The following is a 25,460-nucleotide window of genomic DNA, read 5'->3' as shown; positions in this document are numbered from 1 at the left end:
TTAGCCTTACATTTTAAAGAGCTGGATTTTTATCTGCAGTAATTTTCAGCTCCATTTCATCTGCGCACTAAGAAGGAGGGTTTTGTTGGTTTTTGCTGTGCAAAAGCAATACCAGAGGATATGGTAGATAACAAAGAAATTAAATTAAATAAAGGAAGAGGTGTCAGGCCCAGCTCTAGTTCTAACTGGAGAAAGTACAGCTGGGAGAATTGGTGAATAGTAATTGCATGGGGGAAAGACTAAGAGAAAACTCACAGGAGACATTGCTTGTATAAAGCCATCATTCTTTGATGAATGAACAACACATTTCCATTACCACACACAAACAGTCAAATATTGGCATGCTTTTATGGGATTGGCATCAATTCAAAGGGAGCCAGACAATTTATCACAGCCCAGTACTCCAGTCACACTGGGAGCACCCAAACTGGGGACAGCAGGAGCATCATCCACTCTTTGAACCATCCATTCTCCCGAGAGTGTCCTGGAAGGGGGAGGCGCCTGATGTGGGGGTGGGAGAGGGGCAGCTATCACTCCTGCTCTCTGCCTGCCCTCCTCACTGACCACAGTTATTCAGGCTAGAAAAGACCCCTGAGCCCAACCTTTGACTGCTCGTCACCTTGAGGTGTTGTCACCAAAGGACACAGGTCTCCATGAGGAGATGGAAGCAGGTTGCACCTTTCACACCCTACTCAGACATTATCCCCCCGTGGAAGCCATAACATCCCCACTCAGCTGGTATTTCAGGAGTCTGTAGCTCTCCCAGTGGGAGCTGGTGGCAGCAAGAAGGGAATAGTGGGTGGTGTTTGCATGGCAGTCGGGAACATTCTGAATGCCAGGCTCTTTTCCAGCCAGAGTAAAGAGCTGCTTTTACAGCCACTGCCAGCAGAATAGAGTTTACTACATGGACAAAACAAATTTCAAAGATTTCTATTTGAATCACTGCCCAAACTAATCTTTTTTAATTGCAGAAAGTCCAACAAACCAAAAATTGGTTCTTCAGGAACTCGGCATTTTAGAGCATGGCATGTTCCCTGATCTTCTTTCGTAAAGACAAACTATCGCTTTGGCATTTCAGGTATTTGCATTCCAGTATTTCCAGCATTTCAGCTGTATAAACTAACCTGCAAATGAATACAGACTGTGTTGTCTAATAGGGAAAAATGCTTTGACTTCTGTCATCTGATGTAGAGAGTCAGCTGATAAAAAATGCAAATTTACTTTAAATGACTTTACTTCTGCCCTTTCCACCACCATCATGTCCGTGTCCTGCATTTGTTCAGCAGTGTTTGCCAACACTCTGCTTCTTTCACCAAAGCCTTCTGAGGAAGCTAAAGGGCTTACTTGAGAAAGATAACTGGCTTAGTTCCGGCTCCAAAGTGTCACTTATCTTCCCTACTGAGTTTAACACCACTCAAGTCATTCAGAAACAAGATAATTTTATATTTGTCTGCCTTAAGCTGTACTATCTCACATTCTTAGATAATCCCTGTTCTCTTGTTTTTTTCTTGCTTGCTGTTTCTCAACTTCAAATTTGCCAATTAAACTACAAACATGAAACTGTCTCTTATGCAATTCATGTGAACAGCATAAGGCACTTGGACTTCCCTTAGCTTTAAAACAAGCTTGCAGGATATTCTTAAACAAAAATGAAAAAAAAATCCACTTATCTTCTGCCTGCAGGGCAGATCTCTGCCAGCTTTCTCTGAATCTTTGACTCTGCAACTCTGACAGGTGTCAAATTTCCCAGAATCATTTCTAAAAATTTGACTCTAATTTATCATCTCATCTGATACAGCATTAATATCCTAAAGGGCCTCTGACAATTCAATAAAGCATCTCCCCAGAAATGCTTTTGGCTATTTTGATTCAAGCTGGGCTTTCTCAAACTCTTCTGTGTTTGAGCTCTCAACTTACATTCAAACAGCAACTTAACCAGCAATTATATCCATTTAAGTTTTTTTCCTCTTCTACCAGGCTTTAAAAGTTTTCCTGTTACCATATTTTGAGGTGCTGGAAATCAAGTGGAAATCCCACAGTCTTCTGCCAGAACTATTTGGATTCTGATCTTTTTGTGCCTTTTATGGGTGATGTGTCACAAATTTTCATTGTCATGGATCAATGACACAGATTGAACTCGATAACATGGCATTCATTATTGAGATGCTTTCCCCAATACCAGTGTTACACCTGAGCCTCTCACAATATTGATACTGGAGAAAAATGCAGCTATTCCCATGTTGGAGTTGACAAGTTGGGCAGAGATGGGAGGGAGATCTGCTCAAAGGCAAAGTAGGACTTGAACATAATTTTTTTAAGTCACAGGTAAGCAACTCAGTCACTAAAGTGGAAGGAGACTGAGAAAAAAAAAAAAGAATCATAGAATTGTTGGAAAAGACTTTTTAATTTAAACAAGTTCAACTGTTATCCTCTAACTTGCCAAGGCCACCACTAAACCTCATCCCCAGGTGCCACAAACGAACATCCTTGTGGGATGGTAACTCCACCACTTCCTGGAAGGGCAGCCCCTTCCAGGACTTGACAGCCCTTTGAGGGGAGAAATTTTTCTAAAATCCAATGTAAACCTCCCCTGGCACACCTTGAGGTAATTTTCTCTCATCCTGTTGCTTGTTACCTGGGAAGAGAGACCAGCTCCCACCTGGCTACCACATCTTCTCCAATGGACAGTACCAACCACTTCTTAAAACACATCCTCAGTTTTATTCTGTGCTTTCCTCACATATACACATTCCTGGCATTTTAAGAATATAAAATCCCATGCTTCATTTTTGCACAAATATAAAAATAACATTCTGAATTTACAATACACTTCTGTGCTCAAGAGAGCAGGTAAAACTAATAATTGTCTTGCTTCTGCTTCTGGTTTGGAACCCTAACACCAACCTTTGCTTGTTAGTTAACATTGGGTAGATTATTTTTCCTTACGACATTATGAAATGAGGACAAAAGGGGCAAAATCCTAATTTTCACTAGACCAAATTCTCTCAACTTTTTCTTGCTCATCCTTTTATTCACCAGTCTGTGATGTATCTCTGTCCGCCCTTGCCCATCATGCCCAACCCCTGAACAGAAATGGAACTACAGATGGTTCTTTGGCAAGGTGGACTGAGAGTTCTGGTGGATTTTGGAGAAGACTTGAACTGCTAATTCCTGTGTCAGTGACCTGCTTTGGCGTCCTTTGTATTCAATGTCTCAGGGCAACGCAGTGAACAGAAATAGCATCAATCACCACTTCCCAACATTCTTGACATGAAGGATCCATTTTCTGCTGGTTTCTGGGTTCGTTGCTAAAGAAACACAGAACTCTAGCAGAAATACAGAGCACCACCATGTAACTGAATCTACCAAACGGAGCATTTATACTGAGTTCATCATCATGGTGTCTGAGCATCTGTTGTATTTAAAAAGAGAAAACAGTTTAAATGCAGTGTTTAGTCAAAAAATCCTGCACAAATCCAGAAATGATTATAGGCTCATCTAATAGTGGGTTTTTTTCCTACATTACCCCTATTCTGTCTTAAGATAAAACTTTTGTAGATGGTGGATTGGGTCAGTGCCAAATTACAGCTCACAGTGAAATTCTGCATCAGCCAAGACATAATCAACATTAGGCATTTGAGCCTCAGACTTCAATTTGATCCTCACACAAAGCAAATTGCAGAGAAGTGTCATTCATGTTTACACAGTTCTTGCTCATCTGCTTAACGATGAGTGATGAGAGTGGTTGAGCGGCAGGTCAGCCAAAAATACCCATGTTTGGAGCAATTGGCTCAGCAATGACTCCCCTGTCAAAAACCCTGTCCAAGTCACTTAGCCACCAGCATCCAAGGAGCTCCACTGTACCTCTGGGGGTCAATTTGGATTTACCTTTCCTTGCATTTTCTTCTGAGTCGAAGAGAGTACAAATGGTTGTGACACTTGCAATAGTTCTAGCAGCATTTGGATGTCAGAAATCCATCGCCTCTCACTTTTACTTTTTTGGCCTATTTACTTCATTTTTTTGTTGTTGGCACAAAGTTGAAACTCCTGAGAGCAAATTCTGAGATATGCACAGCAAATCTGGTCTCTTCAGACAGTAATTTATACTTTTTACTGTAGTCCTGGGGATGCTTAAGAGAAACGTCAAGTTTTAAATATTACCTAAACTAGTCTTGTTTCCTACTTTCAAATTAATTAAAGAAAGATTTAGGAAAGAAATCAGAGTATATATAAATATTAAGGAGAAAGGCTTAATCATCTACATTTCATTCAGGTTTGGTTTTTTTAATATATATTTTCTAGCTGCAGTGGTTGCAAATAAACAAGGAATATGGCTATGTTAGAGCCTCATCAGTGTAAGAGACCAGGTCAGCAACCCAAATGGCATCTAGAAATAACTAGAGATAACTACTTCAACCCTAATGCAGGTTATGGCAGAGCTTTATATATATATATTATGTATTCATTTTTAGGAGCCATAATACATGCTGAAAGTAATACCCCGTGTTAACATGTTACCAGGGAACGATGGGTACGGCTCACTGTTGAACACCCTTTATTGCAAGTTATTTCTTGTTAGCAACTGCTCTAAAAAAATGGTTAGACACCATTTGTAGTTTCAATGCTAATTCCAAGCATGCCATTATTTCTAATATTGTAGATTTTGCAGCCAAGAGCAGTTAACTGCATTTCTACTTCACTGCATGATTATTGCATTTCTCTACACAGCTGTCTACTCAGGAGAAAAATTAGTTCTCTCCATGAATTCTTAGTCTTACTCTTCTAAGTAAAAAAAGAATTCTAATATTGTTTATGTATCTAAAATACAATTGCTGGCATATAGGTATAAATGTGGATGACAAGCTTTTCTATTAAACCAATTGTTTATATACATTTCTTTTAAATCACAAAGTAACTGTCAAATGACAATCAGTAAAAATACAAAACAAAGCGCAAACCACATTTGTCATCAACAGCCTAAATAACCTCAGTTTTAATAAAAAAGAACATCAAAGAGTCAGAGATAAAAAATTATTTCAAGCAGCTGGTTTTTTGCATTTCTCCTTAGTCTAATATTGCAAAGTTTATATTTTTAACAGATTTTAATCTTAAAACTGCAGTAGTTTGCTAAAACGCGAAGTGAACTGCTGGAAGTACAGGTGATGATGTACCATTCATGTTACCAATTTATTAACAAGCAAGAGAGCCACGTTGCTATGGGCTTCTATATAAAGAATAACAGGTAAATCTGTGGATTAATTAATCAGGATGGATAAAACCACCTTGTCAAACACGAACATTTAATGGTTGAGTACCCTGAAAAAGATGGGTTTATTCTTCAAAGATAAGGAAATTCCCCTGCATCACTGCCAGGGATTGGTCCAGGAAAACAATGCAAATCAGGACCACAGATTCTAAGGAGCTGGTCAGTGTTCTCACAGCTGGTGCTATGCCTTTCCACAAGGCAGGGGGTACATTTAACTTTATTTAGGACAACTTTAAAAACAGTTTTGTCAGTCACGCAAATTGCACTGATCTCATACCTGTTCATACCCACAAAACTAACGCCATAAATAACTCTTGGGTGATGCAACATTGCTGCTCTTTCCAAAGGATTTTACAAGATCTGTAAGAGCAATTATATTTTAACAGTGGAATAACTATTGTTATTAATAGCTTTTAACTCAGTAAAATTATTTTCCTCTCTGGGCACCAACCTTGCAGAAACTACATTTCTTTTACTGTTTTTATTAAACTTTGGATAAACCAAAATACATAATTATTTTCCTTAATGATATCTTAGACATTTCTTACATGAACCCTGAATCAAAACAAACATTTATCTGCCTTCTTGAGCAATTTCATTCACTTCTGTTCCCTGCTGTGCTGGAAACATACTTTGTGCTTGCTGTCAGTGAGGTTGAGACAGGTTGAGACTCCAACAGTTTCTCATGCAGTGCAGCATAATATAAATATTATGGTTACAGATGAGCTGTTCCCTGCTGCCATTTACTTCATGCTTTACCTCCCTTGTCATTTGCAAATAAAATGTATTTATGGTCTCAAAAATGTTTATAACTCTTCAAGTGAGAAAAAAGGGTATTCTGTTATTCCAAAAAGGTCTGTGGAAAAATGTGTGTGAAGTACTGCAATATTCTAAATTCCCACAGTTTCCTATTGCTCCATGTTTGGCTGCAGCAGAACATGCTTGAGAGGCTAAAAATCTCTGTTTCTGATTCTGGTCCTGGTGCAATGCACATTCTTGGGTGATGGAACCACATTCTGGTTTTTCATCAGCTAAAAGAGAGTAATTAATCTTAATTCTCTCTCTTTCCTGCAAAATAGAACTTCTGTAGCTGGAGGAAAACAAAGAGGTATCAGTAGTTCTGTGGCAAATTAATCTTAAAGGGGAATCTACCAAAGAAAATCAATAGGTTAGAACAAGATTCGGTATTGCCTTTGAGCCATGAAACCCAAACTAAACTCAAAGGTTGCTTTCAGCATTTTAAGTCTGCTCTTGTTGTGATGTGCTTTTAATACAGTGTCATCATTTGAAAAGTGATATTTTCAAATCTGAGCAATTTTACTTATGTGGCTTCACCTTCATGGAAGACTCCAGTAATATTTTATACAGACCAAATGCTTACAGGTTATTTCAGGCAACTTAAAGAAATTACTTTCAGAGGAAATTGAATAGGGACTTATAGTTTTTATCCTGTTGTATTCTGTATTTAAGACACTTGTTCATTTGAATCTTTCTAAATTAGTCTGTTCCGTGTGAGAAACTTTGAAAATCATGTCTCCTTAGATGGTCAACCTTTTTCTAAAAAAATATAAACCTAATTAATTTAACCATGGTACCATGGAAACCAAATTAATTTTCAAATTAATTTGGGTGCAAAGAAGGATACAACTCCAACACAGAGAAAATGACAGGTTTGAGAAGAAAAAAAAAAAAAAAGTCTCTCTTCATTAGGCACTGAGACCTTTGTTTGGGACAAATATCCTGTATGTGGTTTTATATACTTGAAGGGTTTTATTTCAGTAAGTTCCATAAGTCAAAACAATAGTTTGATGTTGACTCAGGGTTCCTATAGGTGGAAAGAGAATTTGGCTCTTGCTTTTCCCCATTCCTGCACTCGGCATTTTCGTTTGTTACATAAAATGAGTCTATCTAATTCATTGTTATTCTGGGACTTTGTATAGAAGCTGGTCTAGTCTAAAGCAGATTTCATCATTTATTTCCTTGACAATTCACAAGTTTGTTTGGCCGCCAGGACAAAGAGTTGTGCATAAAAAGACAAATATGTGACTAAGCCTAAAAATTTCAGTGAGTGCACGGTCCCCAGAACAGTGATGTAATCAAAGTTCAGTAGTACCACAAAGTGATGACTAATGAGCATTATAACCTCTGTGTGCGGAAGAGTAAATGCCTTCATTAATTTTTTATGAGACCTTCACTTGTCCTGCTTTCTGGCTGTCAGAATTTGGTAGAGGATTCCAGTGGCTCCTTTGACATTTTTTACATAGTTCCCAATTGAGACAAGACAAAAGTAATTGAAATTAACACATCATAGCAGTACTTTTGACCCTCCCCTTATTTTCTTGGTCTGTGAACTTCTAGCTGTAAATAGCAAAGCTATGCACCAAAACTCATCTTACCAATGCACTAAAGCAGCATCACAAAGGGATTTGAGGAGTGGTGAGAGGATAATACTTGATGGACTTTCATATAAAGGTTGGAATATTTACTTAAAAGAAAAACACATTTTTCAGTCAGGGTAGAATGTGGGAAATAGAACTGTTTGAACACATCATTTATTTCTTACCTTATCTTGGACTGAGATAATAATGGTGTAGGTTACACATAACTTGGGATACTGCTATAATTCAGATCACCACATGGCTTTGGTGGTCTTACGTCTTTGGGCAAAGTGAGGTTTAGTCCTTGTAACTTGATTGTGTACTGCAGATCCTGTAGAGACATCTTTCCTGCAGAAAAACCGCACAATTGTGTTTCAGTACTGAATAACCAGACCTCACATTCATCCAAAAGACAATTTCACCAATACAGGCATTAAACCCTGTTTCAGTGGAGTTTAGGGGTTGCTTTTTTCCCCTTGTTATGAACTTGGACAGCACATTATAATGACATTTCTTTACTGGCAGTCTTAGTCTTGAAACATTTGTACAGTTACAAAAATTACCAGATATAAACCAAGTTAATACTGACCTTGTTCACAGCATATAAGTCCAGAAATTTCTCTGGACAGCCTGTAAAAGTGTCAGTACATGAAAGACAGACCTGATTTTTAGATGTGAACATCAGGCTGTGGCAATTCTGACAATGCCAAAACAAGAACCTTCCTTTTCTAATTGACATCTGAAAACTAAGAAAGATCTTTAGGCTGAATGAAGCTGACTAGCCTTTCATCTGTTCAGAATCATTTAACTGTCATGGGAATTCATTAAATTTGTTCATATTAAAAAAAAAAAAAAGCTACAAATTGCAGTGTAAATGGTAACAGTGTCTGGTGATCCCAGACAAATCAAATATCAAGGCTCTGGATAAGACATTTACATAGGCAGTGAGAGAAGGGAACTGTGCCTTTGCAATTTAAAAGTTCCAGCACATCATAAAACTAAAAAGCAGAAGGAAAGCTGCAGGAGCTAAGGAGAACCTGGTTAACAATAATACAGTACGCGCTTAACCGTAGGAAACTCTGTAACCAAGTTTTCAGAATCTAGGGCCACTGAATATCAGTATTTTGAGTTCTGTGAGTGGTGGTTTTAACAGTTCCAAACTCATATCCCCATATGTTTCCTCAAATATTTCAACCCCTGATTCCTCTGTGCTTGGCTTGAGGCTGTAGAGTACAGAGAACTTGGTGCCCATGGCAAGTGCTGCTGGAACAGGGAAGTCATGTCAGTCTCTGCAGTGCAATCTGTAACTGGATGTGGGTGAATTCACTGGCTGGCAATTCAAGGAAATTCAAGAAAAACACACTGTACCAGCTGGAGCCAGATGGTGACTGAAATTATTAAAATTACACATGCTGCAAACGCCTGAAAAATTACCTTGCTATGATGTACCCAAAGCAGAGCTGGTATCCCATACAAACCAAGCAGTACGTGGGGAATATTTGCAAACACTGTACAGGATGATTTGCCACTGGTTAATTGCAATCCTTCCCTTCACCCTTTTCTAGGTTCAGCTGATCCACTATAACCATGAGCTGTATGCAAATGTCACAGAAGCTGCTAAGAGTCCTAATGGGTTGGTGGTAGTTTCCATATTTATGAAAGTAAGTATTCCATACTACAGATTCCTAATATTTAGACAGTAAACTTTTCCCCAGATTGTAAATGTAGGAGTTAGATTCCTCATTGTGCTACAGCAATGCCTGGAGGCTCTGATCTGGAATCCAGAGACAGCTTCATCCTGAACTGAGCACACCATCTCTGCTCCAAAGTTTTTGCAATATAAGGGAATTTAGAAGGGATAAGCAAGTTGGGGAAAAAACCCTTACATCATAAACATCACTCATAACACTTTAATGGCTATGGCAGAAGTTACTAGCTTTGCAGATCTAGTGTTTCTTCAGGTAATGTTATTCATCCAAATCTCTTCTAGTAGATTGGGGCCCTGGGAAAAAGGGCATGTCATGCTGATGTGTCAAAGCCAGCAGAATCAGTTTTTCTCGGTGTTATTTAAAACATCTTAAAAATACCAAAACTGAAAGAACGTTGAAACTAGAACTTTCAGTATCTTCCATTTCACAGAATTACAAAGGTGTGGATATTTTGTCTCCATCCTGTTGTATTCAAGGTACATAGTTAAGTCTGTAATTTATAGTGATCTAACACTGAACTCAAGACTTCATGGTTTTCCCAAACCTCTTTAATTACACTGGAGAAACCTTTTCTCTCATTTTATATAAAACATGTATTTCTCCCCTCCAAATATTGTTAATATTCTGTCATTATGTATTTGTATTTCATCCATCTAAAAAAGTGTGTATTTCTGAGTAATGCTGAAGTTCACCTCATCACACCTTAGGTATGGGATATCTATTCGTTCCCCTTAAAACTTTAATCCCATTTCAGAAAAGTCCTAACAAAGCATTAACCTAAGAATTAAAAGTGTACATTTCACAGATCACACTGAATAATTAGATATAAAAGGGAAATTTTCACACAGATCTAATATTTAAGAAAGATATTTAGGCTATCTTTTTTTTTCATCCATAATGTATTGTATTATGAGCCAGCAACCTGACCTGCATTCATGAAAAAGGGAATAATAAAAGAGATGACAGAGGGAATCTTATCAATATTTAGAAGTACCTGCAGGGAGGTGTCAGAGGATGGACCACGCTCTGCTCACGTCTGCTGTGCAACAGAAAAGAGGCAACAAGGGGGCAGAATCTGACACATGGAATGTTCCACCTGAACATGAGGTGTTACTTCATATGTTACCCAGACATAAACCAGAGGAAGAGAGCTTTTATTTGCAATTAAAATAGCCTGCTGCAAGGAAATGTATTTATCAATATAATAAATGTATTTAAATATAATAAAGGTATTTATCAATATAATAAAAAATAAAATAATAGAATACTAATGAAAATCCTGCCTAATATATCAACCACCTGCAAATTTCATCAAAGCTGTTGGAGAAGAAACCTGTGCTCACATTTTTATTCAGGCATTGATTTCTGTTCACCCTGTTCTCCGACCCTTGTGCTTTATTTATTTTACCAACTTTCTATCAAGCTTCATTAGATAAACAAATCAATAATTATTTCCTTCCTCCACAATGAAAAAAAGGCAGAACCCAATTGGAGGAGTATCAGAGAGTGAGCATGTGTGTGCACAAATGGAAAAGCTGCAGTTCTGGCAAGGAAATGTTTGTAAGAAGATTTTGACGTTGTGCATTTTCTCTTCTGTAGGTCTCTGAATCATCAAATCCATTTCTAAATCGTATGCTTAACAGAGACACCATAACAAGAATAACGTATAAGAGTAAGTTTCTTTTCATTTCCTCTGGTAACAGCTGTGTTCTTTCAGAATCAAATAACACATTTAGTGATCCTGTAACAAGAGGCATTTCATTATGGGCAGAAATTCCAGTTTTGCATTGCCAGCAACTCTGCATGATAAACTCAGGAATGTGTAAAAGCTCATTAGGTCATCACTTTATCAAATGAATTTTGAACTTCAAAGTCTGTTTTATGTCTGAAGGTGCAACAACAGATTAATGAAATTATATTTGGGGCAAACTTACACTGCATTCACACAGAATGCTCAGGAGAAACCGCCTACTCTGAGCAGTAAAAGGGACATGTGGAGCAGCGATTTGGTTATGTCAAGATGCTACACCATTAACTGGATTTAGTATTCGTCAGTGTTTTCTTTTTGTACATGAAAGTTACACCATTCTTATTCAGCTACTGCTACATTTATCAGATATAGAAAGAGATCATTAACATAGCTTTTATATTTGTTATATTCACATTTGAAAAGCCTTTAACTGATGATCCTCAATAATTCCATGTTCGTATACCGACCTTGTGGAAAACTGGAGCTTAATTCAGGTTATTTTAGAGAAAATAATGAAAAATATGTATAACAAATTAAATCTCTTCTCCTGAAAACCTTGTTTCCTTTGTCAAATATTCTAAGGTGCCACGAAGTTTGTAAGTTCAACAATACCGGAATTTAACTTTCAGAAAGTACACAGCAAACTGGTAACACAAATAGTTCCTTGTCCTCTCCTGCAACACATACATGTTTCCCTCCACTGATGCTCCTCTGATTTTACCTGACAGTTAACAAATGTTGTTACATCTCTGGTCCAAGTAAGAGGCTTCTATGATAATAAAACTCAGTTCTCTAAATACCTAGGGAAAGGAAGAGGGTTCCCCTCAGGATGTTTTTTCTAGATTGTTCTACCAGTATCAAATGTCACCTTCTCTGCATAGAAGAAGCAGATCAGTCCCATTTTTAAACTGCTTGTCCTGATTCCTTGCAAGAACACAGCAAGGCTGTTCTGCAAGAGCTTCCTGCCTACCAGTGCTGCTGCAGCATCCTGGAAACAGGGAATTATTGTTAAGGTTGCGTGTGCCTTTTCCAGCGCTTTCACCCACAGCTTCTGTCTGGGAACCAGCCAGATGTTCTCCCATGGGGCCACACCCTCCCAATACCAAATATTTCATTTGTATGCTACATTTACAGTGGGAACTCTTCTCTGGAGCTGTCAGCATCCCACAACCTCCTATTGCTTGTTTTGTCTCCTTACAATGGAAACACAATTCCAATCACACCTAATTCGGGTTTGCTAAGTGAATTTTGCATGAAGATGAACACACAAAACACAGGCTGGAAAAGCAGTGATTGACAGATTAGCTTTAATTTTTAACCACTATTTTCACTATGTTTATCCATTAAAATTAAACCCCTGGTAGACACAATGCATATAATATTCCACACGGCATTGGGTTACTTACTGTAGTAACAAGTATTGACTTGGAATTTTGAAAGTAAATTGGGAACATGAAAGTGTTATTGAAAGTAATTTTGCAGTTGTCTTCCATGATGGATTATAGCATCATTGCTGAAAACTAATTTTACCTCTTACACTGCAAGGATTTCTAGTGTGCCTTTAGCAGCTGGAGTTTTTCAGCTTCTGCTTTAGGGCTCCACTTCTGAAGTCAATACTCAGCTTCGTGCTGACAAAATGCCCAGGCCCCATGTGCTCCAGAGGAGCATGGAGGGAATGATAAATGGACCAGTGGTTAAAAGTCAGGACAGTTCATAACATAAATAAAGGGTTTGGGGTTTTTTGGTTTTTTTTTGTTGTTTTTTTTTTGTTTTTGTTTTGTTTTTTTTTTTTTTTTTTAAAAAAGCAACAAAATTAAGTTCTGTCTCTCCTGCTGCATGAAATTTCCACAGGCAAAGATCATTAAAGGGGGAATTTGTACTCTTAGATATTAATGGCTATAGTGAAGTAAAGTGGACTGCAAGGAATTTTTAAGGAGATTTTAAATGCTTATTTTATTCTGTTATCACAGCCCAATGAATCTACCAGGAGCAAGCTGAAACAACGTTTTTTTCAAGCAGACTTTAGTCAGAAGCTTTGTGGATATCTCACAAGAAAATTGCTTTATAATTCCTCGTTAAGTATGCCATTTCAGGGGATAAGTTAGTTTTCTTTCAAAACAGTTATGCTACATGAGCTTTCACCCAGTGTTTGTTTAACATTGGGGAAAAAATTAACTTTTTAGATGCAAAAAATTCCATATAAAAATTTGGTCTTGTCATTGTCTGGTAAGCAGAGAAATGAGAATCTCTGCATTCCTTACTCTCTAAATCTAACCTGGATACTTTTCTGGATTATCATGATATGAACTTTAAAATCAAATATACTTTCTTCCACCCAATAAACAATATATTCCCTATAAGAAACATTATTATAAAGAGAACAGCTACAGATTTTGGTGTAAAGGCTGACCCCACACATCTACTACAAACCTAGGGATAAAAGGATTTCCATCATTTCCTAGGTAAATTGTCAGAGTCAAGACTTTATGTAAATGAATGTGAAATCTAATGAAATCTAATTTGTAGAGAGAAGAACTCTTGAGTTTGGAAATCATCCTAAGGCACCAGCAGATCAAGAGAAAGAGATTGTGGGCTGTAGATAGGAATGATGCTGAGGATCCAGGAAAGGCTTGGATGGGTTTATGAAAGGAAGTTTGTTGCTGGCAAGAGATCATACATGGTGATTTTGAGCATTTTGAACATATTTGCAGTAAACATAAGCAAAACTTTAAAGTGCTTCAGTTTGGTATTAATACCAATCCACCAGGTCTGCTTCAGCTCCAGAACAAGAAACCCTTATCAGGTTGTGGGGAAAGGGCAGACCTGTCCATGGGAAAAAGTTAGCAACCAAATCATTATTGTGTAGTCTTCTCTCATGGAGTATTTGACTTCCCATGGGAATATAACTCAAATACAGGAATTAATAAGTACTGCTTTTTCTTGGACAAACTCTTATTTCATTCTCCCTATCTTCATTTTTTCTGAAGTGATGTTTTCCTCCAGTCTCATATCAATATCCCTCACTGTCTTAATCTGTATTTTCCTCTCCTAGTAAACATTTCAGGGCAAATTCTACCTAGTTGAAATCATTTTAGCCCAGCTGAAGCCAATATGGCTGTGAGAAAGCAGATATGGTCCTTAGGGATCTCTTCTGCCTGACTCTGTGCCACTTAGTGCTAAACACACTACTGTCCATGGCTCATAAATAATGAACGTGTTCATGAGGGAGAGGGAAAAGAGTGTGATGACTCATTGAAAACAGGCACTGGCATGAAAATATCCATCAGTTCTCTTCTGATGCAATTCTAGCAAAATTATCGGTGCTCTGCAAATAATGTTTTTAATGACTAGGAGACCGCCGTATTCAGTCATCTCTATTTGTTCAAATATAACTGCATTTTGACTGTGTTTTCATGCACAGTCTGAAGTGCATGGAAGATTTGGGTTTAGAAAGACACTGTCACAGGCCATGGGCCAGTGAAGCCTGGGCATAGTAGAAAAGGTGATAGTCAGCCACCTCCCAGACACTAATGGCACTTTCCCTTCTGCTTGAGGATCCAGCCAGTCATCCAGCAAGACAATTATCCAGGCTCAAGCTGCAGGGGCAGGGCAGAGGGCTCTATTTCTGACAAACATGAGAGGACATGCCAAGATTTTATTTTGTAAAATAACAAACACATTTAAAATATGAAATAACAGTAATGCCGTTTTAATGAGGCAGAAACACTACACTCTCACCTTGGCACTTTACTGATGCTGTAGCTGCCAAATATTGTTGCCCTAAAACCCTGTACCATGTTGACTGTGCTGTGTTAAAATAAAAAGCAAGGTCACATTTGCTTTGTCTGTGTTCTTTGATTTTCTGTTGCCCAAGACAATAGTCTGCAGCCTTTTTTTTTTCCATTAGATTGTATGAGATGTGTCTTTTGCTCATCTAAGTTACATCCTTCAGCTACATTATGTTAAATTCAAGTTAAATTATACCTTTCTTTTTTAGCTCTTATACACTTCCTTGATAATTTGGATTTCTCTGTAAATCAAGGCCAGCTCATATTGAGCATTGAAAGAGGAAACACACCTCAGTGTGCACTTTTCCTTGCCTACATTTTACTGTTCCCTCTGCAAATGAACCAAATTGGAGACACCACACGCAAATGAAGGGGTTCAAAGAGATCTTACAATGTTACAAATCAAAACCACCCCAGCTTTCTCTGAGATACACACAAGCAGCAGTGTATCAGTAAAAAAATATGTTTATCCCTGAGTGGATGAGCTCCTACAGCCTAAGATTTGGCAGGAAAATCTGAGTTTTAGCGTTTTAGCTTTGACAGCACTGCCAAAAGTACTGTAGGGCAAGCATTATCCAAGAGAAATAGTGCTGATACTACAAAAAGCACTGAGGAACTCTGATGAATTTTGAAAGTTATAACCATATCTCATTATATTTTGGTACATATCCACGGAATAAATTCTGTTGAAGAGGAATACACCTCATTAATTCCCAGGGAGCCTTACAATAAAGGCAGGGACCCTGGTACTGCTTCCCAGCAAGCTTTCCACCTAGAGTTTAGCTTTCCAAGGGAGCTGGCACACCACTGTGCACATGAAAGGCCAGGAGGCTTCATGGACCAGCTTTATTATCGTGCATTAACTGCAGCTCCCTCCTGCACCAGAAGGGCAATTAAGTTTTAATTTGCTTGGCCTTCCTGAGGCTTTGTTAATCACCCCAAAAGATGGAAAGTCAGCATTCTCCAAAGGCTTCTGCATCTAAATCAATAATTGCAACTTTAAGAAGCTTTTGACTCCAGTCCCTAAATGTGATTCAGAGTTGCCCTGTGAGTGCCTGTGCTCACTCTCAGTGTGTGAATGGGAATCTCAGTGCATCGGCACCCAGCAAGGTCAGGGATGTTTCTTGTGTTCCTTGTTCCTGTCTAAACTGCTGGACCATCCAGAAATGTGCATCTGTTAAACTTCATTCTTTGGTAAAACTGAACATCATATCATCATGTTTTGGAACTAGGAGACATGAAAAGAGTGGTGGTGTTTGTTTGGTTTGGGTTTTGTTTTGTTTGGGTTTGTTTGTTTGTTTTTTTGATGCTACTGTTTTACCTGAGTGGTTTTCCTCCTTTGTTTCCCAGATGATGCATACTTACTACAGGGGCTTAATATTGAGGAACTTTATCCAGAGACATCTAGTTTCATTACATATGACGGGTCAATGACAATTCCACCCTGCTATGAAACAGCAAGCTGGATAATAATGAACAAACCTGTCTACATAACAAGGATGCAGGTAAAGCAATTTACAAATCAATCAATCTGGGATAGGCACAAAATATAATTTTAAACATAATATTTATAGCTTTACATTAGATTCAACCCTTGTGCTGTAGGGATTTCTGCATGCAATTTATACAGTTTGCAAAAGCACTGAAGAGGTTTTTGTGAAAATTAAAATATTAACTGTTTACAGCTCTGTTAGTATCTACACATACAAACTTTGAGGGGGGGCCTGTTTTCTGTGAGGGTTTGAACAAAATGGTTTCCAGCAGTCTCTTCACAACTCCATCATTCTATGGTGCTCTGAACAGTTACTTGGGGACTCTAAAACAAGTACAGCAGTGTTGTACAAACATAACTGAGGTTATTAAGGATAACAGAGGTTGTTCCTAGGTCTGAATAAACACATGTCAATAGCACATTAATGTGACAGAGATACAGTATCTGGAGCCTTCTAGGAATTAAATCAGCCAGTGCTTTCTGGCATAGAATAAAATTACAGGATTGTCCTGGGTTTCAGTGTAGGATGTGCACAAAGTATTTATTCTATCACCATCTTCATGAGCTGTTGAAACTAGGTGGGACCGTGTTTTTCCCAGGCCCCCTCCCTCGTGGCTATCTTCTGTTAATGGCCCATCAATGCCTTTGCCACATGACTCGTAGGTAACTCCCTCTGGGAGCTATCTCTGTTTAATGGGCCATCAAGGACCCAGTGTATCTCCCATTGTGAGATGCTCCACCCAGGGGGGAGGAGCCAAGCATTCCCACCTGGATATAATTTGGGATTTGGGACAGTACAAGCAGCCCTCACTCACTGGATTCCCAGAAGACAAGAGCTACCAGACCTTTCTACGGCATCACTGCTTCAGGAAGACCACCTCATCTGGACTTCTTCTACCACCCCGATCAGGCTGTATTCTGACTCTGTCAGTGGTCTTTTGTATTATTGCATTTATTTTATTTTACTTTTTTTTCTTCCTATTAAATTGTATTTCTGACTTGGAGTCTCTCACTGGTTTTGCTTTCAAACCACTACAAGGATACACACAACAAATACCTTTGGAAAGATCAGATTGATATACTGAAGTCCCTTTCAGAGAGAAGAGGAGAAAATATGCAAGAGAAAACACAACTTTACATCCAAAAGGAAGCTGTTGAGGAAACACACCGATGGAAAAATCTCAAAAACTACATTTCTGTACAACTTGCTTACAATCCAATGCCTGGCATCATAAAAGAGCAAATTTAACACCAATTGCCCTCTTCTCCAGAGTTTCCATCAGTGAGTTGCCTACAGAGCTGTAAGCTGAACTAAAACCTCCTCTTTTGCATACTGGAACCCCAAGGAATACTTGAACCACCATCTGCCTTCCCTAAGCAGGCAGCAGAAGAAATGTGGTCTGAGAAATGAAATGAGGAACAAGAAAACAACCCTAAATATCATTTTGGGATTTAAAATTGTATTAACATTGCAAATAACATGCCTTTAAAAAGCCTGAGCTGGTTTTTTTTTTTTTTTTTTTTTTTTTTTTTTTTTTTTTTGTGATATTCCTTCTGCCCAGTTTAGTCTGGAGGCAGAGAAAGCACTTTGTTTCTTTTCTAAATGGGCGATTTGGGAGAATAACACAGCTGACCACAGGCAAAAATGCTTAATATTGTGAACTTTTCAAACACAGGACCTGAATATTTTCCTACAAGCAACATTTTTCAGTCCAATATTGATGTGCAAAATAAGGATTAGAATATTTCTAGTGTATGCTGCTACCTCACGATACTTGCTCCTTGTCATATTTTAATGGTTAATCATATCATCCGTTAATCCTTAGTAATATCCTCCATTATTAATGCTGGAAATAGATTTTATGGAACACTTAACAATTATGTTGTGTACTCAGACTGAAAAAGCAATACCCAGCTCAAGTTTTCCCTAGAAGCTCTTACAGACTTCCAGTACATAAAACCCAACTACTGGATTTCTCCATTAAACGCCCCAAACAAACCTCTTAAATTGTACACTGATGGGGAAGATATTTTGTTCTTATATATTTAAACCAAAATATTGAGAATTTCTCGTAAGTTGAAACTTTGTTTTCCGTCTCTGATTTTGGTTGATATGAATCAATTAAGAGTTGCATAGTCACCATAACAGCCATTTCTGCTGACCAGTGCTGGATGCACAGGATGATTCAGTATTTCCCTCTGTGCTGTGAAACCATCTCAGAAGAAGGCTGGACTCTGCTGTAGGAACATTCACAGTCACAGCATAGGCAGTATCATGACAGAGCTGTCAGCAAAAAGAGAAGCTATCACTTTTTAACATCATTAATTTCACGACTTCAGCAGCATCACTGTCAGTTTTCTATCCCATCCAACCTGCCCCTACCTGGTTCTTGAATAACAGCTACCAAAGCTGTGGCTTCTCAACTGAAAACTACACTGATAGCTACAAAATTCAGGAAATCAGCTCTTGTCATTCATCAAGTTAATTTGTTCTGTACCAGCTGCTGCCATCCACAGCACTGTGGATTCCATTACTTTCCAGCTCACCCAAGGACACCTCAATACTGTTTTCATTTGCTCCCCACAAAACTGGTTACTCTCATTTAAAATGGGGCTTAGAAACAGAGGAGCACACAAAGAATGGTTTTAAGTTAACTCTGACTACAAACTGTAAAAGTTAAATTGTTTTACTGAAATTCTGTTTCACTGAAATTCTGTTTTACTTCCATTTACTAGCTGATCTATTTAATAGTGTTGTATATTGTTTACTTACAGCAAAAACCAGTACTAAAACCCCCTTGTTTTGTCTTTATAGATGCATTCTTTACGACTGCTAAGCCAGAATCAGCCATCACAGATATTTCTGAGCATGAGCGACAATTTCAGACCTGTCCAGCCTCTCAACAATCGATGTATCCGAACCAATATCAACTTTAGTTTACAGGGAAAAGATTGTCCAAACAATAGAGCACAGAAACTACAGTATAGAGGTACATTCCACCACTGTAATAACCTTTTCTATGCTTTCACTGAGCTCCTTTCTTTGAGACATCCAAGGACATAACAAGGCACACAAATAAAAACGCATAAAACTCCAGATACGGGGAAATACTGTGTCAGTCAAATGCCATACATTTGAAATAGATGAGTAAATGTGCAGGAAAAGCATGACAAAAAACCAGCCTGGGACATCTGTTTTTTACAAGTAAAGTGTATTTTGTTCTGGTTTACTCACCCACACAACTGTGGATGAGCTAGTCTTGATGACAACTGATCTCAAACAAAATTAATAATTGATAAGACTTAATTTCGTTTTCAAGGTTCACCACCATAACAAACACCTAAATTGCTCAGTGCTGTATCAAGCTGTGGATATAAGCAATGAAGCAGCTCAGCCACCTGCAGCTAGAGTCTTATACTGCCACAGCTGTGGCTCACAACTGAGCTTTAATGTGTCTCATGCATCTTCGAGTCCATGCACACAACTGTGCTGCCTGAAATAATGGTGTTGCAGTGCCCTCACAGCAGTAATAGTATTATTATGAAAGAGTAGCACTAAAGAAAAAAAAAGGACATTTTCAGCAGCAAGGCAGATGACTGTGTTTCAGTGCTTCAAAGAAACAGTCATTCAGACTTAATTCTTTTCTAGACAGAGGAGGAAACTGAACCACCTGGCTTTTTAAAGACATTTTGTCTAAGTGCCTAATACAGTGTTAAATCAATTTGATTCACAATGTTGAACTAGTTTCATATTTGGAGTTTATTAAAGCATAATTGTTTTCGTTTGTTTCTTTTCCAGTAAATGAATGGCTCCTCAAATGAGACAGAGCAGGCAGAATCCAAATCTTCAGTGGAATACTCCTTCTGGGAATTGACATCATCTACAATGCATCCAACTTCCCTCTCTGGGCTCACATGCACCATGTGCTGTGGGAAAAGAGCTGCCATACTGGAAAACTCCTCAAAATTCATTCATGTGATTGGTGGCCATTTAAAAACAAAACAAAACAAAGAAAAAGTGTTACAGTAAACGTGATTACAATTTTCCTGAACTAATTTAGAGTCACAAAGAAAGACTTTTCAGCCTTTGTACATATGAAATTCTTCCTCTTCTCCCCAACCCTGCAATTGGAGGAAAAAAAAAAATTAAAAAAAAAAAGAAGAAAAAAGAAATAAGGTGGCTCAGTACAGCATCAAAGTGGAGTTGTGTTCTGTGTGCCAAGTAATCCTTGGAAAGCTCTCATTATTTCACTATCATTAATGGATACTGACAAAACAGAACAAGACTACTGTAAAGGAAACTTATTTCTAGGTTATGATCTTTCGTTAATTTGATTTAAAAAGGGACAGACTTTGAGAGATAAGTACTGTAAATATATCACTGCAAAATATAAAGGAAACTGAAGTATTTCTCTCTGTCACATATATGTGTTAGGATTTGGCAAAATCAGAATATATCCATTTTTCTGTTTCTTGTTTTACAAGAGATCATACATTGTGTTGGTTACTATTAACAGCTCAATAAATGTGTTTAACAAATTTAGTTAAGTTGTTTTGAATTATCTTTTCCTTTCTGAAATAACAGGCCTCTACTACTTGTGGATGCATTATTTGTGTTTTTCTGTATTACCTTCTTTTTCTTTTTTTCTTTCTTTTTTTACTTCATTTGTTTGTTTGCAGTCCATTCAAGTGAGTTAATGATAATTGGGAATGCACTTAGAGGAGGTATAACTTTATCTCTACTTTCTGGTCCATCATTAACAGGAACTGGGTTCAGAAGTAGAAAGCAGTTGAAACATATCTGAGTTTAAAATTGTTGTTTTCCTTGCTGAAGCCATTATTGGGACAAACATTAAATCCTGTAAATTGGTGGTGAAAGGGATATTTTTCTTTACAGATAAAGCAGGAGCTGTCCAAGTAAAAGCAAATGCCTTTTTTTCTTATTTATAATGGTCATTCACTGTGTTTGGTTACTGTCAAGAACTCAATAAATGTGTTTAACAAGTTCACACAGTGCATGTTTGACCTTCTTGAATACTGAGGGATTTTTCAGGTTGGTTTTTGACCAGTCTTTCTGGTCAAGGCCTCATGATCTCCCATACCTAATGTTCATGTTGTACCACATTTAAGTTTCTGGCAACAAGGAATAATTTGCACCAAATGGAAGAACAGGCACTACAAGAAGTGTGAGGGTACAGCCAGGGAGCTTTAATGCGACAAAAATGCTATTTTATCTGTGCCTGAAGAGAACAGTGCAAGGAGCACCTGACAGGAAAGTCAAGAGTTTGGAAAGACTGCAGTTTGTGAAGTTAGAAGAGGCCAGGACTGGCCTTCAGGGGACCCTCAGGATGGAGATGGAAAACTTTAAGGAACCCAAAACTGTCAACTGCTCAGTGCAAGGTGCAGGGAAGGCTCGGATGAGAAGGGCTGGCACAAGGGTGTCCTGTCTGCACCAGGTCTTGGACTGGTGACCCTGGCCTAGGATCCTCTCAGCACATATGCAAATTACTTGATCCTCAAGGTGTTTAATTCCCAGGATCCTGGGAATTTGTGTATTTGTAAAATACTTGATCCTCAAGTTTTTTCATTTGAAGTATTTCAAATGACTTCCAACACCATGCAGTGATGGGAAAACCTACAACACAACCACAGAAATGTCACACAGCAAGTATTACACTGTAGATTAATACTGCAAAATTCTGTAATTGGAAAAAGCAAAATTTCCACCTCAAGGTATACCTAACTAATAAAAACTGAAAAACAATGGAAGTAATATGTCTTCAATATTTTTGAGTGATCTGTAACTTATAAATTTGTTTCTCCTATTTGTTTGGTGTATTTTAAGCTTCATTTAGGGTGCAGAGTAAAGTTACTGGGAATGTAAAATCCACAATACATTAATCTGTATTTTTGGATAAATATCTGGCAGTTATTGGTCCAAGTTTTTCAGTGACAGAAGGTAAGGAAGACAAGCCAGGCCTCCATAATGAAGCTTGTATTAAATAAAACCCCATATTTTCTATTTTAATGAAAGCTGATAGAAGAGATTTAGGCGGAGAAAGAAATGTCATAGAAGGGACTCATCCTAGGAAGGAATCATCCTGTGCTTTGGATTAACCCTGCAAATTGAGAAAGGGACTGGGACATTGCGATGCTGCATTTCTGTTAAGTTATTGTGAAGTTATTCTCAAAATGATTTGTACCTGTTTTCCCCGTAGCACATTTGGTTTTACCGCAGATTTTCTCCTCCCTTGTCCAGCTGTCATTCACCCGCTAGACCCACCTGTTACCTTATTTACATGATGCCAATCCTTCCTAAATCCATGCCTTTAGTTCCAGAGAGTTCCCTGTCAATCCTTACTGTGCCTACCCCCTGCCTGGGAATTCCCCTATTCTTCCGCGTCCCGTTGGCCCATGTGACCCTTTCCACTCCCTTTGCTTTCCCTATAGGTTGTCAGTTTGTGAGTCCCTCCTCCATCCCCTCCCCATTATATCTCTGATTGGTTAAAAAATTGTATCCTCCCCGCATTCCTCCCCCGTTTAAAATACCGTGCAACACAGGCGCTTTCGGTTTTTGTCGTCGCTGCGGGCGTGGTCGGCGGAGGTCCTTTGAGAAGCAGGCAGAAGATCCTCTGGCTGCTCCTTGCCCCGATCCGTGGCGCGTCACAAGCGGCTGCCGTTTGAGAGCAGCCTCGCTGCTGCCGGATTCAGCAGCCCTGCCGCACCCCTACCCGAGTCTCATTCGGCGCCGGAGCGACCATTCTCGGCGCAGTGCCGGGGAGTCCGAGCTAGCTGGGGTTTCTCCAGCGTTGTGTCAGGACATCGTACTGGGAAACCGTACTGGAACATCACAAATATACTTGTCAACATTTCCAACCCCGTTTTGTGAGTTAAGATTTCATATCTTGGCGTGAATTGCTTAAGTTTTTGTTTTAATCACTATTTGCAGCAGAAATAGACCCAAATAAAACTTCGAATTAGGTGTTTTGCCTGTTCGAGTAGTGCTCACATTTAGATTTCCAGTCCCAGTTGTTCAGCTCAGGGACGGAGCTCTGGCAGGAGACTGAGCAGCCAGAGAAAGTCACACTTGATCACAAAGCTTTTAAGCAAAAAAGACAAAGTTCCAGGATCAATCAGCTGGGACAAGACTGCATATTCAAAGCCCACAGAACACCTGCCCACAGCAATCCCTCCAACCTAAACACCTGTCAGCCTGTAGTGTTGACCTCGATGAACAGACAACACGAGGCAGGACCAGGTTGTCATGCCATGACGATAACAGATCTTTAGAACCTAATAATGAAAGGAAATGCTCAGATTTGCCCACTCACAGTGAAGAACGTGATATCAAAACAGGTACCAAACTATCAAGCTCATCTGATGATAAAAAACATGAGAAAATTCAAACTTACAATACTCTAAAACTGCCTGTTTCAAATAGTAGTCAAATAAATGTAATAGTCAAGTTTTGTAAGCTCAGTTTTTCCTTTAACCAAAAGTAAAAAATACTCCTTTGCAGAAAATCAGAACTAAAAGAGATCTGTGGGATGAAAGCAGAATGCAAAGACCTTTAGCATAACTGTATCTTAGAGATACCATATATCTCTTCTTCCACCTTCCTGTTCCAGCCTTGAAAGCTGAACCAGCAAGCAAACACCTGAAGGTTATGCCTGGAAGCTTGGATATTTTATTATAAAACAAACTCCTATAGAACAAAAAACATCCTTTATCACCATTTAAAACCTTTCTCTTTTCTATCAAGTAGATACACTGAAAGAATAGGAGCAATGGAAATTGTGCTGAAAAATTGAGACCTGAGATCCCAACAGCAGGGGGAACAAAGACACTTGAGGGTGTGCAAGGTTGTACTCCCTGTACTGACCCAAACAATCAAACACAGACAAGGATGTCAGTCAAAATCAGTTGGTCTGCAAAGATCAGAAGAACTACAAAGTCAGTGAATTCTGGTTTTTTTATGAATAGGGCTGCTTGCTCTGAGTGGTCCACATCTTGGCCTTAAGAAACGTCAACACTAATTGCTGCTCATGTGACATTAGTTTGTCAGGCACCAGAGATGTTGTGGGCCTGGTAGAAATAATTTTTATGTGCTTTGTATGTCAAACAGTAGGATCTTTCAAGACATCTGTTTTAAAACAATGGAAAAACAAACAAAAACAACAAAACAAAAGCACCCCACAACCAAACAGGATAAAACTTCAGAATCCTTCCTGCTTCTGAAAGAACCTGCCTTTGCTCTCCCTATTTTCGTTTTCTGGGGATTTCATTCCTCATTACTTCCACCAGTACCCTCCTCTTTAAAAAGCTGCTCTGAGCAATGCAGTAAAGGTTCATCCCACAGAATCACAATGCTGCCATGAATATATGAGAATTGGCACGTTACTTGATACCCACTACTGCTGGAATCAACATATTTCAGCACCCATTAAAAAAAAAAAAAGTAATGATACAAAATGAGCTGGTACAGCTATTAATTGGTGAAGACAAGCTGGAAAGTAGGATATTATTGTAACTCAGAACCCCAAGACCAAAAGGCAAATACAACCCTTCCTACATTTAGGGCATTCCTCATGATCTTTAACATTAAAGGAGGATGTTCCATCTTTTTATTTTCCTTTTTTAAGTGGTCAGGGTTAACACTACTAAGATTCCATCTCAGTCTGAAAACAAAGTGTCTTGGGGTGACTCTATGATACTGTATTCCCCTATTGTCTGCTTTAAGTCCAGAAATGGGTCCTGTAACTTTAAGCTAGACCTGGAGGAAGGGCGGGGGTGGGGGGGAAGCCGGGGGAATTATTTCAGCTGTCTGTGTTCAAACACAGATACCCTTCTGTTCTCTCTCTCAGTTCTTTCTCAGCAGAGAGAGAGAGAGAGAGAGAGAGGTATACGCTTTGCTTTTTTGTTAGCTTCTTTTCTGTTAGCTGAGGCAAGAAGTTTCCCGAGACTGCATACGGCTTCTCTAGTGTTTTCTGCGGCTTCTTCTGGAACTATTCGGCTTAGCTTCAGTCTGAGAAGAGACCGTCACCGGACGCCAGCGGGGAGGCCACGGGTCACCGCAT

At 38.7% G+C, this 25,460-nt stretch overlaps 1 protein-coding gene and 1 long non-coding RNA gene across 4 annotated transcripts in view; one reads left to right on the top strand and one right to left on the bottom strand.

Annotated features, from left to right (window-relative positions):
* The window catches only part of CA10 (carbonic anhydrase 10), a 201,132-nt gene extending 179,740 nt beyond the window's left edge, over nucleotides 1-21,392 (top strand). For all 3 annotated transcript variants that reach the window (XM_066200218.1, XM_066200219.1, XM_066200220.1), the window contains 5 exons: nucleotides 9,210-9,305; nucleotides 10,953-11,025; nucleotides 16,242-16,396; nucleotides 19,199-19,373; nucleotides 20,183-21,392. In XM_066200218.1, the coding sequence (XP_066056315.1) occupies nucleotides 9,210-9,305; nucleotides 10,953-11,025; nucleotides 16,242-16,396; nucleotides 19,199-19,373; nucleotides 20,183-20,205 (522 nt within the window). In that variant the 3' untranslated portion in view covers nucleotides 20,206-21,392. The remainder of the gene's footprint in view (nucleotides 1-9,209; nucleotides 9,306-10,952; nucleotides 11,026-16,241; nucleotides 16,397-19,198; nucleotides 19,374-20,182) is intronic.
* LOC136299007 (uncharacterized) overlaps nucleotides 1-22,748 on the bottom strand; it is an 88,107-nt gene extending 65,359 nt beyond the window's left edge. Inside the window, exons 1-2 of the long non-coding RNA XR_010723434.1 lie at nucleotides 22,587-22,748; nucleotides 7,830-7,992 (exon numbers count right to left, since the gene is read on the bottom strand). This is a non-coding gene — a long non-coding RNA (uncharacterized lncRNA). The remainder of the gene's footprint in view (nucleotides 1-7,829; nucleotides 7,993-22,586) is intronic.
* Nucleotides 22,749-25,460: the final 2,712 nt, after the last annotated feature.

Source organism: Chamaea fasciata, unplaced genomic scaffold, assembly GCF_029207755.1.
Source record: "Chamaea fasciata isolate MVZ Bird 193981 ecotype frontalis unplaced genomic scaffold, bChaFas1.0.hap1 SCAF_19, whole genome shotgun sequence".
In the NCBI taxonomy this organism is placed as follows: Eukaryota; Metazoa; Chordata; class Aves; order Passeriformes; family Sylviidae; genus Chamaea; species Chamaea fasciata.
This window is presented reverse-complemented; position numbering and strand designations above follow the sequence as displayed.